This window comes from Meles meles, chromosome 20 (genome assembly GCF_922984935.1).
Source record: "Meles meles chromosome 20, mMelMel3.1 paternal haplotype, whole genome shotgun sequence".
Classification (NCBI taxonomy): Eukaryota; Metazoa; Chordata; class Mammalia; order Carnivora; family Mustelidae; genus Meles; species Meles meles.
The window spans coordinates 51,858,904-51,881,683 of NC_060085.1; the positions used below are offsets into that span (position 1 = coordinate 51,858,904).

Here is a 22,780-nt window from a genome sequence, read left to right on the forward strand (position 1 = left end):
GTCAAATGAATAAATAAAATCTTTAAAAAAAAAAATTCCCAAAATGTTGCCTTGGATTTGGGCATCATACAGTCAAGGTAACTTGATTTCAGCCCCCTAGACTGGGCTTCTGCCTTCATCCAGGAGAACTCCGATGGCTTGTGACATCAGAAGAAGCCCACAGTCAATTTATTTTCACCATTTTACTCACCTGTGATGTTGCTGACTTGACTCTCAGACCCTCTATGGCTCCCTATTACCCAAGGGGAAAAGTTCCAAATCCTTGCAGGGCCAGTCTCCTCTTTCTCTATTTTACCCTTCCAGCCTCTTGCACCATCCACTGGCTAGAACACCTTCCTCTGGTCCCTTTAGTCTGTGTGTCCCCAAACTCTTCCCAGGATACTCGGTCCACTCCTCTTGGAAGGCTCTGCTCACATCACTCTCTCAGCCGTGATCTGCAAAACCAAGTTTCCCTCTGCCTCTTCTGAGCTACATTCATACCCAATAGTACCATGCCATTTTCCATTATAAACTATCTTATTATCTCTACAACTAGTTTTTAAGTTCTATGAGAACGAGGGCCATACTGCTCCTTTCATACTATCCCTCCCATGTGCCTAGCACAGCAATGAGCCCATAGAACAACTTTAATAAAGGTACGTCACACAATTGATTCCTCTTCCATACCACCTAGGAAATACTTACTAATAGTAGATATCAAATCTTGAAACCTTTCCTTAGGAAAGAGTGGGTTTTCCAGTCCTCGGAAATACAGTTTTAAAACACCAGCAACTGAATTGATATCTCGTTCATTTTGATCATCCACAAGGGGGTCTTCGCCTGAGAGGAGAGAGGAGATGATCATTCAGCTTGGTGAGGAGGCAGGAAATGTGCAGGTGTGTGTGTTGGGGTGGGGGATGGCCTGGTGTAGCCTGAACTAGGGGAGACATAGATGGGCAGTCCCCTTGACAGAGCAAGTTTAGAGTTCTCCCTATACCTGATTTTGAAAATGTTCAACTCTATGGAAATACGTAAAAATAAAAAACTGAAATCACCTTTCACTCATGCTCATTAACTTACACTCATCTTTCCATATTTGCTTTCTCTCTTTACTCACATTTATTATTACTCAATGATTTGGGAGTATTTTGTAGATGTCACAAAATACCATTGCTAAATACTTCAACACATTTCTCCTAAGAATAAGGATATTCTCCTACATAAGCACATAACATCATTACACCTAAGAAAATTAATAGTTCCAAAACACTATCTCATATACAGCCCACATTCAAACATTCCCAATTATCCTGTCTTTCATAGAATTTTTTCAAAGGCTAAGATCTAATCAACATAATTCATTTGGTTGTTATGTTTCCTTAGTCTTTGGAATGTAAAAGAGGCCCCAATATTTTTTATTGTTGGTTTTTTATAATATTGCCTCTTCTGAGGAGTCCAGGCCACTTGACTTTTGGAATGCCTCCCACTCTGGATTTGTCCCAGTTTCCTCATGATTAGATTTAAGTTAAGCATTTTTGGCAAGAATAGTACATGGGTGATGTTGTGGACACCACACTGGATCCAGAGGCATGTAATGTCAGCCTGTCTTGCTGCTGGTGTTATGAAGTTTGGTCCATGGATAAAGGGGGTGACCGCCAGATCTCTGCATTGTAAAGTCTATTTTCCCCTTTGCAATAGTAGGTATAAAATATAAAATGTTTTTGAAAATAACAAGTGATCTATGTGTAAGTCATTGTGCTCAACATGTTTCACCCAGTGCTTTTAACCTCCAGTGATGATTTTAGCCTAAATCAATTATTATCCTAGGGTTACAAAATGATGAATTTCTAATTCTGTCATTCTTTCTACATTTGTTAGCATTCTTCCATAAAGAAGAGGCTTCCCCATGCTCCCTTTAAATAATAATAATAATAATAATTATTATTATTATTATTATATAACATCTTTGTGGGATTTTTTGGGTAATTTTTAATTTAATGTGTCATAATCCGTTATCATCACTATTCTTTGGGATGCAGAGATTATCCCCAATTTTGCCAGGGACAAATGTCCTTTATAGATGACCTCCACTGAGCATATCCTTGCTTTCTGGCATAAAAGATGCTCATGCATCACTTTATACTTTCCCTGACCCAGTTCTGGAATCAAACATTTCTCCAAGAAGTTCTGTTTGCTTTTTGTAAGGAAGGCATTTAGAGACCAAGATCTAAGTTCCACGTGTGCTCAATGGTACTGGAGTGCTATAAAGCGCTCCTAAACCTTTCAGGGGATAGAGGGAGAATACATATATATTTTTTTTTCATGAGTCCACACAGTTACTTCCAATTCATATTTAAGATTCAATATTTGCTTTATCTTCATTAATTTTATATTTGTATTTCATTTTACTTAGTGAAAAATCTTGGTTCTGAATCACATTAATAATGTACTTCTGGATCTGCCTTATTCTACAATATACATAACATAGTTTTGAAATGTTAATAGCAATATCACCACTAACAATAAACCTACTACATAAAATTTAAGATTTCTTTGCAGGGCTTTTGTTTTTGTTTTGGGGGCAAGGGGTTAGTCCTCAGAAAGTATCCTGCTAAAGATGTGTGGTCAGACAGAAAGAACATGAGTGGTTGCCTAGGGTGGGGGGCTGAGGTTTAGGGAGTCTCATGAGTAACTACTCCTTGTGGGTACAAAGTGGGTACAAAGTTTCTTTTGGGAATGATGAAAAATTTCTGAAATGGGATTATGGTGATGTGCACAATTCTAGTATATTGTACACATACTAGAAACCACTGAACTGTACAACTTAAAAATGGGTGAGCTTTATGGTATATAACTCAATAAAGCTGTTAAAAATATATGACCAGAGCACACGTTCAAAAGTTACTCTCTTTGTGATGATCAATTTGATACATAGCTTGTCTCTATTTCTGTTTAATTTTAGGGACTGATTTTTTTTTTAAGAACTCCTTTCTTAAAAATTTTGCAGTTTTAAAAATATAAAGCATTTACATTGTCCAAAAGTCAAAACTAGATAAAAAATTACATCCAGACAAGTCCTACTCTTCTCCTTTCCCTTCCCCACCTTATATTTAACCATTTTCATCAACTTCTGGTTTTCCCTGTGTTTTCTTCTCCCACAATAAGCAAATACATATATGAGAATTTTTTATTTCCCTCCATTTTTTTACAGAAAATGTAAGTAGGATATAATACTGCAACATATTGCTTCTTTACTTCACAATAAATACTAGAAATCCCTCCATATCAGTTCTTTGAAATCTCCCTCATGCTTTATTTTTTTAATGGTTACAAAGTACTCCATTTCACTGGTCCACCATGACTTAACCATGGTTAAGTCTATGGATTGTATTAATCTATGAATTAATCTATCTATGGATTGACATGTGACTTCTTTCCAATCTTTAGCTCTTACAGATATTGTCACAACAAACAATCCTGTGTGTGTGTTTTATATTTGTGGAGGTGCATCTCTGGTCAGGTCTTAGAAGTGGGATCGTGGGTCAAAGGGTACATTTCATTCGACAGAACCAAATTCTGTCCTACTGGGGCTGCACCATTCTACACTCCTACTGGCAACACAGGAGAATGGTTTTTTCCCACAGCCCTGACCATAGAATGCTGTCTTTCTATTTTTTCCCCCCATTAGACAGGGAAAGTGATGTCTCAGGAGAATAACACTTTTCAATTTAATCCTGGGCTGTTCAGCTCGATCACCCCAAGTTTCCAGTGGAGGAGGTGAAAGGAGACACAGAGCAATCCATCCACCCCCCTCCCTGAAGGTGCTGACAGATGTCTGCACAACGGGCTTTTCCTCCTTCTCCCAGAACAGCCCACAGAATGTTCTAAGACTGGCAAGCAGTGAAGAGCAGATCTGGAAATTCATACTTGGATCTCTTTACTCCACCTCCGTAGGAAAAGAATGCATGTCACTGCCAGGGCCTCTGCTAGCCCCAACATGCTTCCGTGCAAATGAGAGCGGGCCCCCAGCCCCCACTTGCTTCCTGAACCAGGTGTTGTGGCTTACAGAGCATGAACCAGAGCTCATGCTCCCACCTGCCTTCTTTGGCTGAGCACCCCCGCTCCATGCCCAGCCTGAATGACTGTATGTGGCTGCCCAGACACCGATGTTCCAGAGCCCAACCTCTCAGATATCCCCAGAGGAGAACAGGAGAATTCCTTGTGAGGAAGGAAGAGAGAAAACATAAAAAATCACTGCCTATACTGATATAGCACTTCTTGAGTGAGAAGCACATTCGCACACATGATCTCCCTTAATCCTCCCAAGAGCATCTCCTGGCGCTGAGGAAGGCATGGTTCCAATACCACCATTCTCTCCAGCAAGAAAACTGAGGCCCAACAAGCAAAACAACTTGGCCACCGTTCACTATCAAAACAGACACCAGCAGCTCCCAGGGCTCATAATGCCTGGGAGATATTCTTCCTTTTATCAGTGTCTGTCTGTCTGCTTCCACGCCTCTCTCCCACCTTCCTTCCTTTAGAGTAGAATCCCAACCTTTTCTTTTTCTTTTTCAAGAAAAAAGTTTCTCTGAATGCTCAATACATAAAACAAAGCTGTCTTAGTTGAGCTGGGAGGAGAAGTCCACACCTCCCCCCAAGCCCCCTCTCTGTTCCTGTAGCACCCCTTGAAGCCCCCAAAGTTCAAAACCTTTGGACTGCAATTAGCTATTCCCTATTATTAGCCCATATGACCTTTGGGTTCTCATGATTCAAAAGCGCATGGATTTTTTTTCTCCACAGTGCATGTTAGCTCCCCTCACCAAGCACGATCCACATATGGACTTTATATATACACATATATACTACCTATGTATGCACGAGCGTGCATGCGTGTACACACCATCTGCTCTTGCTTTTCGTCCCTGAAGGCACTTAGTCCATGAAAGGAACCATCCAAATATTCCAAATATTCTCTCCGCCTAGCCCAGGACTTTGGCTCTCTGCAGGGCAAGTCAATTTTGGTTCCAGAAACAACCAGAATTCCAGACCTCAGGGTGAGCAGGATGGTTTGTGGGAATGGTGGCTTTCTCCGGGAGAACTACAGCTAAAACTCTAGGCAAGTCGGAGAGAAAGCTGTGTTCACACTGGGCTGCTACCTTCCTGGGGCTGGGGCCGGGGCCGGGGGGGCCGGGTGAGGAATTGTTACCCAGCAGCCCTGCCTGCAGTGCCCTCTTAGCCAGGTCACCAGGCACTGCGGGGGACTTGACAGCAGGGCTGTCAGTGCAGAGTGTGAACACAGTGCGTGCTCACAGGCTCTCAGGAAACCTGCCGTCAGACTGGGTACACGGCAGGAAGCTCTCACACCAGGACAGTTAGTTCTATGGCCACAGGTTCTAAGCCCCATCTTCAGCTCCTCAACAGGACAGCTCCTCCCAGTGTCTCCCCGTTACACTCCTCTCCCTGGGACAGGATTTAGATCTCTGAAGGGCCAGGGCAAGAATGTGTCAGACCCTACATGCCATGACTTCAGCCTCAGATCCAAACCCGATCCTGATCTGCACAGGTGAGAGGCCATTGACTCCCCTTCCAGTCAGCCCTCCACATAAGGAGAGCCTCCCGGCAGCTCTCTCATTGTTGCATACAAAGGGGACAGTGGATAGGTCTGTGGGGAAAAAAAAAAGAGTTTTCCCAAGAAAACTGGCCTGAGAGACAATGGCAAAGTATGGCTCTCTCCATGGCAGGGCTACTGATTTCCTATCCTCTTGTGGGGTTTTGCCTTTGTTTTGCCAGACTGCAGAAAGAGCTCAAAACTTGCATGATGAGCTTAAGGCTTACTGACAGCAAAAAAATAAAATAAAATAAAATCATATCATTATCATTTCCGCCTCAAATAAAACCATGGCTGGCTCATGTCAGAAGAAAAAGAAAGTGGGTTTAGGAATAATAATAAGTCAAGAATGAATTTCCCACATGTTGTAATTTTTCAGAACCTTAAAGAAAACATATCTGTGCTCCCTTCGACAGCTTCATCCAAGAAATGTAGGCAAGAACTTCACCCAAGAGAGAAGGAAGGGGGCCAAGGAGGAGAAAGACCCAAATCTCCTTGAACAAATGGCACAGGGTAGGCACCCTGCAAGGACTGAGGGACTTACATTTTAACAAATAAAAGGAAGAAAGGAAAAATGCACAATGCACTGGTTTAAAGAGAAAATTCAGTCACAAGTTAGAGTGTGTGGGATGGAGGAGTGGGTGAGGAGAGAAATACTGAGCATCCCCGGCTTTGGTCACCTGGTTGCCCAGTGCAGAGAAATGCAGCAGGGGTGTGGGAAGCTACCAGTTTCAGGTGAGGTTGGAGGAGACCCTGAGGGTGAGCTGAGTAAGGAGCCAAACCCAGGGCACTTGGTTGGTGAACTTCAAGAAGCAGGAAAAGTAACCGGGAAATCTGGGCAGTAGCGAGCCCACAGAAGCCAGGAATGGATTTTTCTAAAAAAGACGTACCAGGAACAGTTTATTTGTTTGTTTGTTTTTAGAATAAGCCACAGTTCACCACAGGTTCAGGTAGAGCAGAAAGATATAGCTGCTGTAAAAATGAGATTCATTCTGGAATGAGGGAGAGAGGGAGGCGGTGAGCCAATCTGCATACTTGAGACAAAGAAAAAGCAGAAAACATTTTTGCTGCTGAGACTTGGGTCAGGTGATCTCTGCCCAGTGGGGCTCTGCCCAAGGTGATCCAAGGCCTATTTGGAGCAGGCACCCAAGCAATGGACAGAAGGCACTGATCTTAGAAAATCACATTCAAGAAGGAAAGAAAGCAGTGCTCTTGGGGCAGGTTTAGTGCCGGGCTCCCTGGTATCAGAAAGTTACTTAAGGAACCTAGGGAAACAGGGAAATTCGAGGCAGGGGCAATTGCCAGGCTGGAGGCCCTGTGCAGTGAATTTACCCATGAGATTTGAGGAATTCTGTAATGCAATGAGACCAAGAAGACGGAACCAGCAAAGATTCCAGACCCGGTTCTGTTCATTTACAATGAACACAGGGCAGCAGGGGTGCTAAGGAGTTGGGAGAAATGAAGAAACAAAACTTTGGATTGGGCTGTCCAGTGTTGTCAAGAGAAGCTCAGAGAATAATGACTGATACTTCCATCAGGGAGGCCGATGAGAGATACCTCTTGCTTCCTGGCCTTTGCATATGCTGTTTCCTTAGCCTGGAATGATGATTCCCTACTTTTTTGGGTTCTTACTCCTTAAGCCTCAGCTTGGGCATCTCCTCTTCCATTCAAGAAGACTTCTCTGGGTTTACTATTCCTCCCCATCGCAACCAAGCTGGGCTAGGGGTTCCCATATCACCCAGTACTTACTCCGTTGTCTCCTTAACCTGGCTCCCTACTAGTCATCACTGTCTCTTGCTCCCGTTGTATTTCTAGGTTCTGGCACAGCGTAAGGGCCCAGTGAATGCATGCTTGTTGGGATGGCAATAAACTCATGAGGAGGAGCCTGCAGCAGGGGAATTCTGGGGCTCCCTGGTTCTCAGTGCCCAAGATCCCTCGGCTCCTCTTGCTCCTTCGGCAAGATCCTGGAGCAGACTCTAATAAAACAGAAGCTCCGCAGGACATTAGGAGGCCATCAAGCACCACATCCAGTCAAATCCTGCACTCTGAACCCAGTTCAAAGCCAGAGTGCCAAGGGCCACAGAGGTCTGTGCTGGGGGCCATGGCACTGACTGCCTGGGGCTCACAGAGTGCTTCCTCCACTCCAGAGCTAGGCCCCAGATGGTATTGCGGGGAACAGTGAAGGGATGAGTTTGCTCAGGAGGCAGCCCCTCCAGAGGAAGCTGGATAATAAGTAGGGAGATTTCCAGGGCTAGAACTAGGGGAGAGGCCTGCTCAGAGCACAGCTAACAGGGACAAACCAAATACCTTCCAAAACTATTAGGAAGATTATGTAGAAGGAGGGGTAAGAACATGCTTTGTAAATTGGGACGTGATATATTACAGGAAAATGGGGTCGGATTGGGGTCCTCAAATTTTTTTTTTTTTGCCAAAATGTTACATTAAAAAATAATAATTAAGATATTCTAAAAGTCACTCAGTATTATCTGTATTCTTCCAACTTTTCTTTAAAAAGCAGCAGCCTTTTGGATTCACATTATAATTTCACGTGCTTTCCCTCTTTCTCCGCAACTACTGTACAGTCGCTAGAGAGAGTTGTGCTGGTAAATGTTTCATAGCCAACACTTTAGATGGAAAAAGACAAAAGATCTTTGGCATTTACCAATTTCTGCGGTGTAAATAGTCCTGCCTGGCTGATTTCAAGCTACCAAGGGGAAAGCACTGAATGCAGCTGGAAAGAGATATCCGTACAAGCCAGCCCCAGCACATTGCTGACTCTGAGACACACATCAACACCCGTCCTGGCTTCCTCTAGACACAAGCTTGAGATGGTGACTCTGCACCTACCTCTCTCAAAGGAATTTTTTATGTCATTGACTTCGACCTGAGATCCTGGCACTCGGAAGATCCCTTGTTGCTGGAGTCCTAAAAGAAACAAAAGAAAATGCCATGATGCCTTGAGCTCATCAGACTGCTGGGCACACATGATTCTCCCCGTTGCTTGTCTCTTTCTCCCACCACTCTTCACAAGGGTCTTTCCCAGTAAAGATCTCCTGTCAGAAGCCCAAAAGTAGCCTCTGCAATTAACTTCATCTGGCCAAAATACTATGTACCATCCTGCTTCATGTGTCTGATCTCTTGTTGGGGTCTGAAGGAAAAGGCCATAAGAGGTTGATATCAACACGGGACCAGTGAATAACAACTTCCAATGTAGCCGAGATGCACTTCGCCTACCGAGTATGCCAGGGACACTGGCACCAAGGAGCTTGGCCTGAGTTTAAAAATGCCATTTCGGTGTAACAGCCACAGAGATTCTGAACAAGAATGACCAATATCGTTCACTTGACCATTCCCACCCTCTACCTATTCAGATATCTTCTTCCTTCTAGGAAAAGCTTGAGTCTAGAGTGCGTGCTGGCCTGGGATCGAGAAGCTTGGGGGACATCAAATTATCAAAGAAAAAGAATCTTTTTCTTATGTGCTTCTGTGAGGCCATAACAAGGGGGACACCCCAACAGCTGATATAAAGTAACAATGCAGGATCGGAATCTATAGGGCTAAACAGTAACCTATAGAATTGAAGGAATTAAAGGGCCTCTCTCATCTTGAATGGGAATTCGTGGGGTGATCTTCACCCTCACATTTAGTTTTTCTATATAAAACAATGCTTCACATTAAAATTTAGGAAAGTGTTTACCTCTAAATGGCAGACTTTAGTCCAAGTTTGGTTTATACATAGTATGTGCTCAATAAAAGCATGTTTATGTCTTTCCTAACCAATCTTGAATCTCTACCTCCTGTGTCTTATATCCCACCCCCCCACCCCCAGCATATTCCCATTCAGTCGCACTTGTCTTCCTTCCCATATTAGACCTTTATACCTGCCAGGCACAGCTGGCTGCTTCTACTCAAATATCAGCCCCTCAGAGATGTTTCCACTTACCACCTTAGCCAAACAGAGCCCTGCCACCCTTTAGCCATTCTCTATCCCCTTTTCATTAGTTTCTTGACATTATCACTACCTGAAATTATATTATTTCTTTATCTGCTTATTTCCTTGCCCTTCTAATTGGGTAATGTAAGCTACTTAGGGCCAGCACCTTACCTGCCTTATTCATGCCTGCATACCCACTGTCAGAACAGTGCTTGCTACGCACTCTGAAAATCAAGTTTTGGAGGAGCGAATGAATGAATAGATGGAAGCCCAAGGGCGGCGCTGGCGACACCATGGTTAGCACATCCCAGACATTCTATTCCCTTTCTGGAACTGACTAGAGCCAGTTAACTGACCATTCACTGCCCAGTTACCTTCAGTGCTCAAAATACAGACCTCTGAGGTGGGGTGGGAGGCATGAAGGAACCGAAACGGTTCTCCTACCCATGCTCTCCCTGATCCTTGGTTTTCCTAGTTCCTCAGTCTTCTCACCACCACCTTCGTCCCCAGACACACAAGGCTCAAAAAGGCACTCAGCACAGCACCTGTGCCAAGAAGCGCTTTCTCTCTAGGAAGCAGGGCAGTAATGGGAAATCCTCCGAGATGGATTAAAACCTCATTTCTTGTGAGGACAGCCGAGCGCCTGCTCTGGAGAGAGCGGAGAACACGCCCCGGGAATGCGCTTACCGTATAAATTGATGTACCGAATGCAGCTCTCGACTACAAGAGGGATAGCTTGTCCTGAGTCCTGAAGAGAAACAGTCGTGAGTTGTACTGGGCTCGGCAGCCACCACAGGGAAAAAGACACTGCAAACACAGATTATGAACTCAAGCCAGAATATTAGTACCATCGGATTAGTTGGAAAATAAGCAAAGAGCTGCTAATCCTCAAGTCTCCACAAACAGTTAAAACAGAAGGTCTTCAGCTAGGTGCAGAAAAAGGCATAGCTATGATAATTGGAAAGAAATGCTCTGTCGTCTTACTTAGCTGGGAAGAAATCAGGGCTCAGAAGGCTTGGCAGGCACATCTGGGAAGGGGAGGGAACCCACTGCTCGGAGAGGGCTGGAGTTCGCTCTTGAAGAGTGCTTCGCCTTCCCCTCCACGTTGTCCCACTCAACCCCATGCTCCCAGTGCTCAAGGATAAAACGGCAGGATGGAGACCTCCTTCTAGCACTGCAGTACCTGATGCTTGAAATAAGAACGCACTAACGGAAGCAAGGATGGCCCCCAAGGGTCCTTTTGAGCTCTGAGAAAGGAAGGCCAGGTCTACTCCTGAGGTTACAACCTAAACATCCAGATGGATACTTTGTTCAACAATAAAGGTGTTATAAGGAGAAGTTCTAGAAACAGCTAATGTCAGCCACTGACCACTGAGTGGCCAACCTTAGTCAAAAAGGCTGAATAAGACACAGCTCTAAACTTATGCAGGGCAGGGGGTATGAATATATTTTCAATTACATCTTCCTAGACGGGCCCACAACCACAAAGAGATGGGCAACGGGTAGTTTTCTCTCAGACTGCATAATTGGTTGATTGCTCTATTATTCCAAATCACTTAAAGAGCACAAAATCTTTTTTTAAACTTTCTGTAAAAGGGGTCAAATTAAATTACTAACCTCCTCAGGTGAGGAAACAAGGCACTTGTAATATGTTCATGTAAGAAAAACCCCATGAATTTCGATGCCTTTGTGGCTTCTCCACACCCCACCTATGAAGCCTCTCCTTAGTTAACAACAGTCAGGGAGAGGATAAAATGGACCCTGTGGCAATAGGCAAGGTGGGCCCTGCTCTAGAAGTCAGTACTAAAGACAGGTTCCATCCAGTTGAATGGGGCTAACGACCTTTCTAGTAAATACCTGGTTCCTGGTTCGAGCATTTCTTCTTCCTCTGATAACAAAATATAAACAGGCAGCAGAGCAGGAGAAAAAGAAAAGATTACGCAGGAGTAAGATCAATTAGAGTAAGCAGATCCTTCAGAGTCCGTGAACGCGGAAATGCAATGGCAGCCAGCAACGGTCCTGGGGTTACGGCCAACCAGCCTGCCGGTGGGGAGGGCTGCCCCTGCACCTCAGGGCCTCGTACGGGCTCTGCGCCCTGCCCCCAGCCAGCCTGCCGGGGTGCCTGCCTTGGACACCAGGTGGCAAAGGGGCCTCTATCAGTCCCTGACGAGCACAGGGCTGGTGTGTTCGGAGCCCCTTCCTCATCCCACCTTTAGCTTCTCCTCAACACAGGGGCTGTTCACTCACCAATGGGCAAGGGCCCACCTAAGACACCTTAAGGTTAGCCCAGCTGCCCACAAGAAGGAGGGACACACACACCTTCAGGCATCTACTGTAACACTGTCCCTGCAAGTCAATTCAGGAAACCTCATTTCACCAAGTGAATCCCACCAAGATTGTGTTTATTAGGTGTCCTCTGGCTACAACCTGACAGGATTCCACCTGATTCCAAATTCAAACAGCTTCCGTGGTTTCTGACCAAATACCCTGGGTAGCTTTTCTTGGGTGCTCATTGGCTTTGCTCTCCTTCCTACTCCCTGGCCCTCACAGTGGCACTGAGAATACCTCAGGGAACTCCAAAGCTGAGAAAAGCCTGGGAGAGGGACAGCAGGAGGGGGTCAAAACGCTTTTACGGTCTTGCAGGTAGAGCTGGAGCCTTTACTGTCCCAACGCCACCCACTTTCAGGGGAGAGTTCCATGGAGTCTTCCTCCCATATGTGCAGCGGGCCAGGCTCTGGGGTGCGAGCTTCACTTCATTTGGGCTCCTTCAGAGGCTGACCTGAGAAAGTGGAGGAGGCATGCCTTTCGGCTGGTGTCACCTGTCCAGTCCCCAGCATCTCCACAAGCAGAACTATATGTTGGCTAAACCTACCTGATTCCTAGAACTGAGCAAACAGCCTGTCAGGTGGGACGCTATGAGCAATGTCCTAAAAGCCTGTGACCACAGTGATGACCAGCATTTCCATAGTGCTTACTCTGGGCCGGGAGTGCTCTGGAAACATGGCACAGATGAGCTCATTTGATCTCGTCACACAGTCATGAAGTAGGTAATCAATAGAAAGAAGGTGGGGAGTCTCCCTCCCAAAATTTATAATAAAATTTAAATGGGCCTCAAAATTTACAAGAAAAATTGGGTTTCTTTCTGTCTGAGAGAGGAAAAAAAAAATGAAGGATTTTATAAAGGGCCAGTTCCAATGATCCCAGAAATCTATCGATGTATCCATCATTCTTAACTTGGGGATGCTGCCTTGTCCTACGATACCCTCATCATCACAGAGTTCCAGCAATGTCCTTTTACTGAAAAACCTTTCACAGGTTTGGCACTTCAAAGCCGGGCGATCTTCGTTCGTGCAGTTTTCTCCCAGAGAGCACGTGAATCATAAGAGAAAATTAAATTCCCTTCACAAAGGTTGAAGGGCTGAGTATATTAAAACTGCCTTTTCATTCTCTGAAAGCTAATCGTCCTTGAGGGAGAGTCCCTGCTGCCTGCGAGTCTGTCTCTGCACTGCCCCCCACCCCCGCCCCCAGAGCCGGCACATGGAAGCGTTTGCTACCTGCCTGACAGTATGTGGTAAATGTATGGTGCGACTATGAAGAAATGCAATCGTGTTGAACAAATATACTTTTTTTTTTAGTCACATGAGTGTGTTTATTCTTTGAACTAGTCCCTCAAGGACTTATTCTGCCACATGACCCATGCTAAGTGGCTTTTCAGAGCCAGTCACCCAGCCCCACTCTAGCCCATGCCTCTTGCCATTTTGCGCCTCCAGCGGCGTTGCAAAGCTGAACACTGAAACACTTTTCCTTCCAATGGCCAGACTGTCCATTCTAATATGAAATTTTGGCACCACCGACCAAGGCCATGCTACAGGCTCCAAAGAAACCTGAACAATGGCACCAAAGATGATGTATTTAAGAGTAAGAATGTGGCTTCCCAAGGTGACTACCTCCTCCAAGGGGCAAACATGTGGTTGAAGTTCGGATGTGTTTATCACGAGGGATAGAGTCAGATGGTCTGACAATCATGCATTTTATGTAGCAGCTCTCTATTAAAAGACTATTTCATTAAACAGAAGACCTCATTCTCGTGTCCTGTTAGATAAGAGTCAGTTCCTTCCAAGTGCCCGGACTGATCATCCATTCTCAAAGAGCTGAGCAAACTTGGGTCATGCCTGTCTCAGAGCTTTCATTCATTGTGTTCCTTCTTTCAGGGACTCCCACCCTGCTCCTCTCCACTTTGTCCCTACCCACCCGCCGGAAGCCTCGTGCGCTCTAGGGCTCATGGCTCTTCACCCTCTGAGCTCTCGCAGCACTGGCGTCCATGGGGTCATTCACAGACGACCCTTCCTGAATTGCCTGATCTTTCAGCTTTCCGTGCTGAAAACTTCCTGCGCGGCACCATACACTCTCTGAGGGCGCAGAGAATAGCTTATGTGTCCTTCAGTCCCATCCTGGCTATGGAGTGCAGCTTTTCCAAGGGCAAGGGTGAATGAGATGAAGTCGTGGTGGAGACAGGAGGGAAAATAAAGAAAGGAGGACTCTTGACACATTTTCCCATGACCTATTAGATGGCAAACTGCTCACTCGGGCTTCCCTCCAAACAGTACCTCTTTCCTGATGGGCCCAGTGGCACCCTTCCTTTTGGGATCTTCCGTGTCTCTTTCCTCTGAGGTAGCCTGAAGCAGCCCTTGCCCTAGACAGTCCCCGTTGGTGCCCTACTGTTCCTCCATCCCCTTCCCCTCCTGTCCCTTCCCTAGAACTCAGCCCACAGGCAGAGACAGCTGTGGGGCCCAGGCTGCTGGCTCTGCTACCCAGTCCCATGTCCGCCTGCTGCCCCCCTGCCCCCCACGCTGAACTCCATCCTGCGAGTCCCATGAACAGTATGTTAGGACGGAGGACAGAGCAGCTGAGCAGGGGCAGCCTCCACGGCTCCCAAATTACCAGCAAAGCCCAGAACATTTACATTTCTCCTGACTGACACCAGTCTTCTTTTCTGCAGAGTCTCTTCACTGGATAATGGAAGGTTCTCAAGTAATTGGGAGGGGCCCTTTCCGCTGCTCCCCCTAGCTCTTGTTCTTCAAGCATCTCCCCCACCTGCTGCCCTTTTCAATTCTCTGGCCAGCTTCAGTTGCCTTGAGTCACTCATTCTCTCTGGGATGCCTTGATCCTGTGCCCTTTGCCTCTCGGAGGCAAGAAAAAGACAAACTCACTGGGCTCAGAGATTTTCATTTTTAATTTAGGATGTAGGGGATGCCTCTGGAATTCTAAAGGGATTGCCTCAAGAAGCAAAACAAGGTGGGAGAGTTTTCTCTCAAAAATTTTATGTGTTTCCTTTCTCTGTACATTCTCAACCAAAAAAACAAAAAATTACTTGTATAAAAACACAGTTACCAACAGGGATTTTCTTTGTGTTTCTTCCAACTAACCACCTCTTGGGAGGCGTGGATGCGAAGCAAGGTAAGGTGGTTTCTCGAACTGTCCCTGGGGCTCGCTAGGACCGCAGTTCCTGAAGCAGGAGAGCATGGCTGGCAGGGGCTGCAGGGGTGCTGGCATTTCAACCTTGCTCGGACTTCATGGGCTTCATCAGGATCTTATCATGGGAAAGCACTTAGAATCCACGGTCAGAGACAAAAGCAGCTCTGCTTGGAAGCCCTTACTAAAGGTAAGAGTAAGCTGCTTGAGGAACTAGCTCACCCCAGGGCCAGGCCCAGAGCGTGAGTGAAAGTTCTGGTTGGTCAGGGCAGGGCTGTGGGCCAAAGGGAGGAGGTGGAGAAAGGCTGCCATTACATTGGGCGCATTCGCGGACTCCATAGCTCCCCAGCAAGTACCTTAATAAACGCTTCCATACAGCCGTTAAATAGTTTATGGCTACACACTGAGAGAGGCCTAGGTCTCCTCATTTTCTGTGGTTTAGGGGGAAGACAGGGGGGCCTAGGGAAAACGGAACAAAAGAAAACAAGAAAGCAACGATTGCAAACATACAACTGGGAAAGACGCTCTTAAAACCCGTGACTGGAGGAGAACACAAAATGAAATGGAAACCCTTGAACCCCAGCACATTGGTGTCCAATGCTCCATCTGAAGGCCTTTGGATGTTTAAGGGGATCTTAATTTACCCACAATGTTAGACAGGAGCAACGCTCATATAACACAAATGTATTCTAGATCACAGGGGAGAAATAGTATGTAGCCAGGAAACCATTGCAACTCCAATCAGAGGCTGTCATCCCGCAAAGCTGACCAGATGGAGGAGGGACCAGGGGAGAGAGACGTAATCTGTAGCCTGAGAAAGCAAGAGACTTTCAATGATGATTGGAAGGGTTAATTTTCATTAATTTGGCTTAAATTCATCACCAAGTCTCAATTCCCAATGTACCAGGGCACTGATCTTTCTAATGCCTCTTGGCATTTCAAATGCACTTGACGAATCTTTATTGCATTGATCTAAGAGCCAGGCAATTATTACTCTCATTTTAGAGATGAAGAAACTGATGCCTGGAGGGAGGCTACAGCTTTTTTGGGGTCCCGGGGTAACCCAGGGTAATGATTATATCTTATGCTTTAGTCAAGTACACTTTTGATTACAGCACTTTCAAATCCATTATCACACTTAACATTAGCTCAACCCTGTACAGACAGCTCCATTTTACAGAGGCAGAAACTGAGGCCTCAAGAGGGGAACTGGCAGAGCCAGGCCCCAAACTCAGGCCTCGTTGGCGCCAAGATTTTTCACACCAGGCCAGTCACAAAGCCTTAGGGCACTTGTTCATTTCCAGCCAAGGACTCATTCCACCCCATTAACCCTTGCCAGCAGAGGAACTGTTGGGTCAGGTTGAAAGTGTCTCGCTTTCCTTTAGGATCTCCATTCCCTGTGCTCCACTCTTGGCTCCAGGGAGGGGAAACCATACCACAGTTCACCAGAAACAGTGAAACAGCCACAAACACCAGACCAGTTTCCAGAGTTGCTCACCATGCATATACCTGTGTTGGCTTATTTGCTCATCTTTTGCCACCCAAGTTGGCCTGACTCAATGCCACTAGCCTTCCAGGGCAAAGGGCTTTCTGAGGTTAGGAGGAGGGCCCCTAACTGAGAGAGGCAGTTCATTTTCAAATGGCTTGGTTCACAATTTGGGGAGCAACAAGTGGGGACCCAGCCTGGCACAGGTAATGTCCACATGTGACAAGCAAAGACCTGGTCCCCCAAGTCTTGGTTGATTTCTGTGAATGGGCAAGAAATCTTACAGGTTGTGGAGCCAATCGAGGTGAAAGAGATTCATGCTGCCTCTCTGCTCAGTGGCCTTGTTGTGCCTGTCCTCTTCAGTGGCCCAGCCATCTGGGGAAGCCTCCTGAGCTTCTCCTACATGTTTGAGTACTGAGCAAATGCTGCTAGCTCCAGGACATGCATGGGCAAAGACACAGCTGAATCCAAGTATCATGCCACCCAAACATTGGAACCAAAGTAACAGCACAGACCAAAATTTTAAAAAGAAACAACAGGCAAGACTATTTTGAGCCCATCTTGGATCTATGTCAATTTGGTTAGCTAAGTCCATGTCATTTCTTTTTCATCAGTTACCGATTTTTTGAGGATGTGGGTACATGGGGGTGGTACTTCTTACAGTGGATCTGCTTTTGAGTTTCCAAATGCCGAAAGAGAGAGTAAAAAAACTGTGACTCGAGGCCACAGGCTTTAATCTTGGGATTGGGGATAACTCGAGGATAGCAACTGCGCCACCTTGTTTCCCTAGTGTTCGGGGTTTCTATTTGTGAACGTTCTCAGATGGTTTCCTCATCTCACACTGTAGGACACCCTCACAACAACCCTGGGAGGTAGGCAAGACTGACTGAATCCACTTGAAATGAGCCAGTGAGAGATGAAGAAACTTTCCAAGCGTCTCACAAATAATATGTGATTGAAGCTAAGAACTGAATTCAGCTCTTCCTCTTCAAGATTCTGGTGTGAGAGTGAAATTGGGAAGTTGATTTTTATCACCGAACATCTAGCAGTTGCTTTAAATTATCTATTAAACTCCCATGGCCAGCAAAAGTAGAGATTCTTAACGAAGGGGCTGGACACCCAGCCGGAGGGTTTTCTTAAAGTAAGTCTTACGGGGTTTTTTTTCTTTACGTTTATAAAATCGAATGAAGTGGGGAAAGGATACTTTTCCCATTTCTCCCGCCCAATCCAGAAAGCCAAGAACTGCTCAGATCACATGGGATTTCTTTCTTTGTGTGATGTTCTGGGTACTGACCAGAAATCTCTGACAAGGAAACGTAGCTATCCCAACTTTGCATGACATCAAATCGATTTTGACTTACTGAAGTGCTGGGTGGGGCACAAAGTGGGGAGCAGGGGGACAGCTCAGCCAAGGAAAGTGGGGCAGCCTAAGCCTTCCATCTCTTCTGCTGCTCAGTTGCAGAGCAAAAAGGAAAGAAAGAGAAAGGCAGGGAAAACAGGAACAGAGAAAGCCACAGAGAGGAAGAGAGAGAAACCAGAGACCAATGTCCCCTTTCTGCCTTTCAACCAAGATGAAAATTTACATACATTGGCAACATAAGAATTGGCCTCAAAATTATTCTGTGACCAAAAGAATGGTGACTAAAATGTTCCCTAGATAACCCCAGAGATGTGGGTGTTGATATCCAAAACGGTGGCAATATTGTAGTTCAGAGGCAGTCAGGCCCTTGGAAGCTGTGCATGGGTATGCATAAGGTTCCATCTGTTTAGACAAGAAATCTCATGTATTTTCATCGCTAATCCCAACCACAGGGACGAGCCAACCTAGGTTAGGGAAGCCAGTCTATAGCTAGAAAAATCACAATCAAAACTTATGTTTGCATCTTGCTGCCCCATCTATCATGCACTTTTCAAGTGCCTTATTGCATCCAGACCACCTCGTTACAGGGTTATGAACTAGCATTATTCTAAGATCGGGTTCTGAAAAGTGAGAAAAAAAATGTACCGTGTTGCAGCCCATGTGCAAAAATTGGTCTACACAAGGCCAGCAGCAACTTGGCTGAGGGGACCTGCTCAAAGGATCATCCAAAATGACACTAACCTTGGGCAGGAAACCATGGAAGATACAGAGAGCCATAGCATAGACACATCTCACCCAGGGCCTTTAGGATTAAATTAAAAACCACTTCAAGTTGGCAGCACATTACACACAAATTTTAAATGAGTTTTGGAAGAAAGGGGAAGCTTTTAGTTTGCTAACAAAGTTGCCTCTGACCTTGGCCAAAGGCCAGAGTACAGATGGCTGGGTTTGCAGTTGAGTGCAGTACGTCTAAGTGGGAGGTCTGTAGTCACAGCTTGCATTTCCCAGGCCCTAGGTCAAAGAGGGTGTGGAACACTACATCTCAGATGGCTTTATTTAAAAATTAAAAAAAAAAAAACAAAAAACACAAAACCCTCAACTTTTCTCTGAGTTAGACCCTGGGACCCGGCCAAGGGTTCGATTACAGATCTCTCCTGCAATCTGCTGGAACCGTCTTCCTCTGCATGAGTTCTAGGAATTAGGAGGAAGTGAGCGATGGCTCAATTTGTCCCCCATCTGTTTTCCTATTTGCAGACTTTGGTGTAAAATGTGGCTTCTGTTGTTTGGGGACTATGACAACATCTTCTTGCCGGAGAATCTAAATAAATAAATAAATGAGTTTGTTTCTGGAAGGTTTTTAGAAGGGGGCCCTGCACATCTGCTGACCCTTTGCTGGAAGGTCCTCGCCTGGCATTATGAATCAGCCTGATCTTCCCAGACTTCTGGGGCCCAGAGGAACAGCTGCAAAGCTAAACTTCTGGGAAGCCCTCTGTCTCCCCATCCTGATCCCAGCAAAGTGAAAACCTCAGAGCTTTCCAAGCTTTTTCCCAGCCAACTCTCTTCCAGATGGACAGGAGGGAGTTGAGGGGTTCATCTTCCCTTTCGCCAAGTAGAACAGCTTTCCAGGATTCTGGGCCACTGGCTCGATTCGTGTTGGGCAGTGGGGTAACTATTTGCTGGGAACTTGAAAGGAAAGAGATGGGTTCTAAGGAACAACCTGGTCAGCCAAAGTGCTGCTTAGAGATCTCAACACTCTGAAAGTAGATGAAAGGTCCACTCGCTGAAGGTCAACCCTTCAACTACCACCTGATGAGTGGAAAGTGTTCACTGGCTCTGGTCTGCTCAGGGAAAAGCGCAAAAGGTAATGTTGAGCAAGCTGGAGAGAAAGCAGAAGTTGCCCATTTGTTACTTTCTCAGCAAGGGACTCCCCCATCAGTCCATCCGAGCGCTCAGGAGGTCTGAAGCCAGGGTGTGGGCAGTAGGGGCATCTGTACACGCTTGCGTGGCTATGCGCATGCATATGCCCAGACGTGTGCCATACGAGCCAAACCCAAAGACCTGGCAAATGGGAACCCCAGGCTGGGCCCTCTGCCTGGGGAGGGCAGTTTGCTCAGCAGCCAAAGAACAGATGGGGAGACAGGTCAACAGTTATCCCACAGCTTCTGGCCTCTACTGGTTGTCCTCAGCCACTATGCAATACATATTACTGTCCCACCAGATGGATAGCGCCAACAGAACACACCCCACTTTTCCACAGCAGCTTGGGGAAAGGCACCCTCCCCATCACAGGCCTGAAGGGGGCATGGCTTCACCAGCACGATGCTAGGACAAGCAGAATAGCCAGCCTCTCTCAGCACAGCCACACCAACGCGCGCCCCCCCCACCCCAACTCCACCCCGAGACACTGGTGAAGAGCTATCCTGCTCTAAAAACAGCCCAGCTTCTCCAAGCTCTCAGCAGCATCTGCCTTCCCACCTTCCCACCTCCCACCTCTCCTGCACTTCCCAGCCCCTCCCGCTCCCCACCTCAGGCAGCAGGTGCCAAAAACCAAGATCCCCAACTCTTACCTGGTTGTGCCACATTCTGCTCTCTCTCCTGGAAAGAAAAGTATACACTGATGTTTAATCATTTTTGTTTTTTTAACCAGCAAACATTCATCTTTTTCGAAAAACAAGAAACAAATGAACTTAATTATTTGTGAAACGGGAAATAGAATTTTGCCTAAGTAATGGTCTGCTGGAAAGAACTGAGTCTTATTAAATCCCCGGGGCCTCCTAGCTGTAAGGTTATGTTCACATAAATTTCATTTTGTATTGGTCACGTGTATTTTTTTTTTTCAGTGATTTTCAGACTGCAACCTGCTGACCACTTGCATCAGAATCTTCTGGGGGGCCTTATTAAAAGTGCAGATTTGGGGCTTTCCCATGGGCCTTCTGGATCAGAATCTCTGGGCTCAGACAGGAATCTGCATTTTAACAAGCACCCCAGGTGATCCCTTCTGTGTGTGCTAAAACTCAAGAACTCAGGCACCGCTTTATATCAACAAAGGTTGGTCGATGAGGTGGCTGGACGGCTCAGTTGGTCAAGCATCTACCTTTGGCTCAGGTCATGACCCCAGGGTCCTGGGATTGAGTTTCTTGGCAGGCTCCCTGCTCAGCAAGAAGTCCGCTTCCTCCTTTTCTGCTACCCCTCTGCTTGTTCTCTCTTTCACTCTCTCTCTCTCAAATGAATAAATAAAATCTTAAAAAAAAAAAAAAAGTTGGTTGAGCACCTGTCATATATTTGGCCCTAAAGAGCAACAGATATAAGATACCTCTTTTTGTTCCTTAACCCAGCCACACCCTTACCCTGACCCATCCTGTCTTCACTCTCAGCTGAAGACCTTCTTGCTTCCTTCACTCAAGAAGAAAATCAGAAGACAGGTCTTGACATGCTTCCGTAAGACTCACCCACCCACCTGTGCCTTCCCATTCACTCTCTACCTCCTCTCCTCTCTAGTATCCTGGAGAAGCATCCCAATTCTGTCAAGCCCAGACCTCATACTCAGGGTCCTAGCCCCCTCTGCCCTTCTCAGGTGCTTTTTCCGCAAGTGTCCCCCACCACCCCAAACATGACCAATGTCCTTTCTTCTGGATCCTTTCCATCCGCATATAAACATGTTCTGGATATGTATAATCTAGCTTCGAAACCTCCCCTGGGCCCCCTTTCTGCCTCTAACTCCATCCCTATTTCTTTCCTTTACAGCAAAGCTTGTGGAAGGAGCTGTCTAGAAAGGACTCTTGCTTCCCCCGCCCACCTCACAGAGGTTGGCTTCTGACCTCACCATCCACAGGGACTGCCGGCTCCGTGTGGACAAATCCACCATCTTCGCTGCTTTTATCTGACTTCTCAGCATCAACAATTCAGTGAATCACTCTCTTCTTCTTACAACGCTTTCTCCTAGATTTTCATGACTCCACACTTGCCAAGGGTCCCTCCTCCTGCCCTACAGGCTGTTTCTCAAGTTTCTCTTGCTGTCTCCTCAACTGCCCAACCTCTGACCTCTAAATGATGGGATGCCCCCAGAAGATGTACCCGGATCTCTTTCTCTACACCCTCTCTGCCTGACCATGACCCAAGTGCTTACCAAAGACTCCCTCATCTTACCTCCAGATCTTCCATTTCCTTGGAATTCCAGACTCCTTGCCACTGCCTTTCTTTTCTATTTTTTTTTTAAGATTTTATTTATTTATTTGACAGACAGAGATCACAAGTAGGCAGAGAGGCAGGCAGAGAGAGAGGGGGAAGCAGGCTCCCTGTTGAGCAGAGAGCCCGATGCGGGGCTTGATCCCAGGACCCTGAGATCATGACCTGAGCTGAAGGCAGAGGCTTTAACCCACTGAGCCACCCAGGTGCCCCTTTCTTTTCTATTTTTAACAGCTTTGTTAAAGCATAATTTACAGAACATAAAATTCACCCATTTGAAATGTATGATTCAATTATTTAGTAAATAGTCAAAGTTGTGCAACCATCACAACCATTCAATTTTAGAATATTTCCTTCACACGAAAAAGAGCCCCTGTGCCAACTCACAGTGACTCCCCCTTCCCATGTCCAGCCTATGGCAACTGCTCATCTATTCTCTGTGTCTATGGATTTGCTTATTCTGGACACTTTATAAAAATGAAATCATGTAATACACAGTCTTTTGCATTTGGCTTATTTCATTTAGCGTATGCTTTTGAGCTTCACCCACACAGCACGACTCAGTACTTCATTCCAGTTATGATGCAGCAGAAAACATCTAGGCCAGGGCTGCCCAAAAGAAATGTAATGGAAGCCACAATTTCTAGCAGCCATGTTACAAAAAGTAACAGAAATAGGTGAGATTAATTTTAATAACATACTGTGTTTAAGTTAATACATGAAAAATATCATTTCGATGTCTAGCAACATAAAAAT

The 22,780-nt window shown here is 45.9% G+C and overlaps 1 protein-coding gene across 4 annotated transcripts in view; it reads right to left on the minus strand.

The window, feature by feature from the left end:
• The window catches only part of SRGAP3 (SLIT-ROBO Rho GTPase activating protein 3), a 256,625-nt gene that overhangs the window by 29,806 nt on the left and 204,039 nt on the right, over positions 1-22,780 (minus strand). For 2 of the 4 annotated variants that reach the window (XM_045991579.1, XM_045991581.1), the window contains exons 11-15: positions 20,407-20,434; positions 15,350-15,452; positions 10,209-10,269; positions 8,435-8,512; positions 685-819 (exon numbers count right to left, since the gene is read on the minus strand). In XM_045991579.1, coding sequence (XP_045847535.1) covers positions 685-819; positions 8,435-8,512; positions 10,209-10,269; positions 15,350-15,452; positions 20,407-20,434 — 405 coding nt within the window. Of the gene's footprint in view, positions 1-684; positions 820-8,434; positions 8,513-10,208; positions 10,270-11,378; positions 11,410-15,349; positions 15,453-17,840; positions 17,928-20,406; positions 20,435-22,780 lie in introns of all 4 variants that reach the window. The other 2 variants (XM_045991582.1, XM_045991580.1) reach the window with 2 other exon arrangements.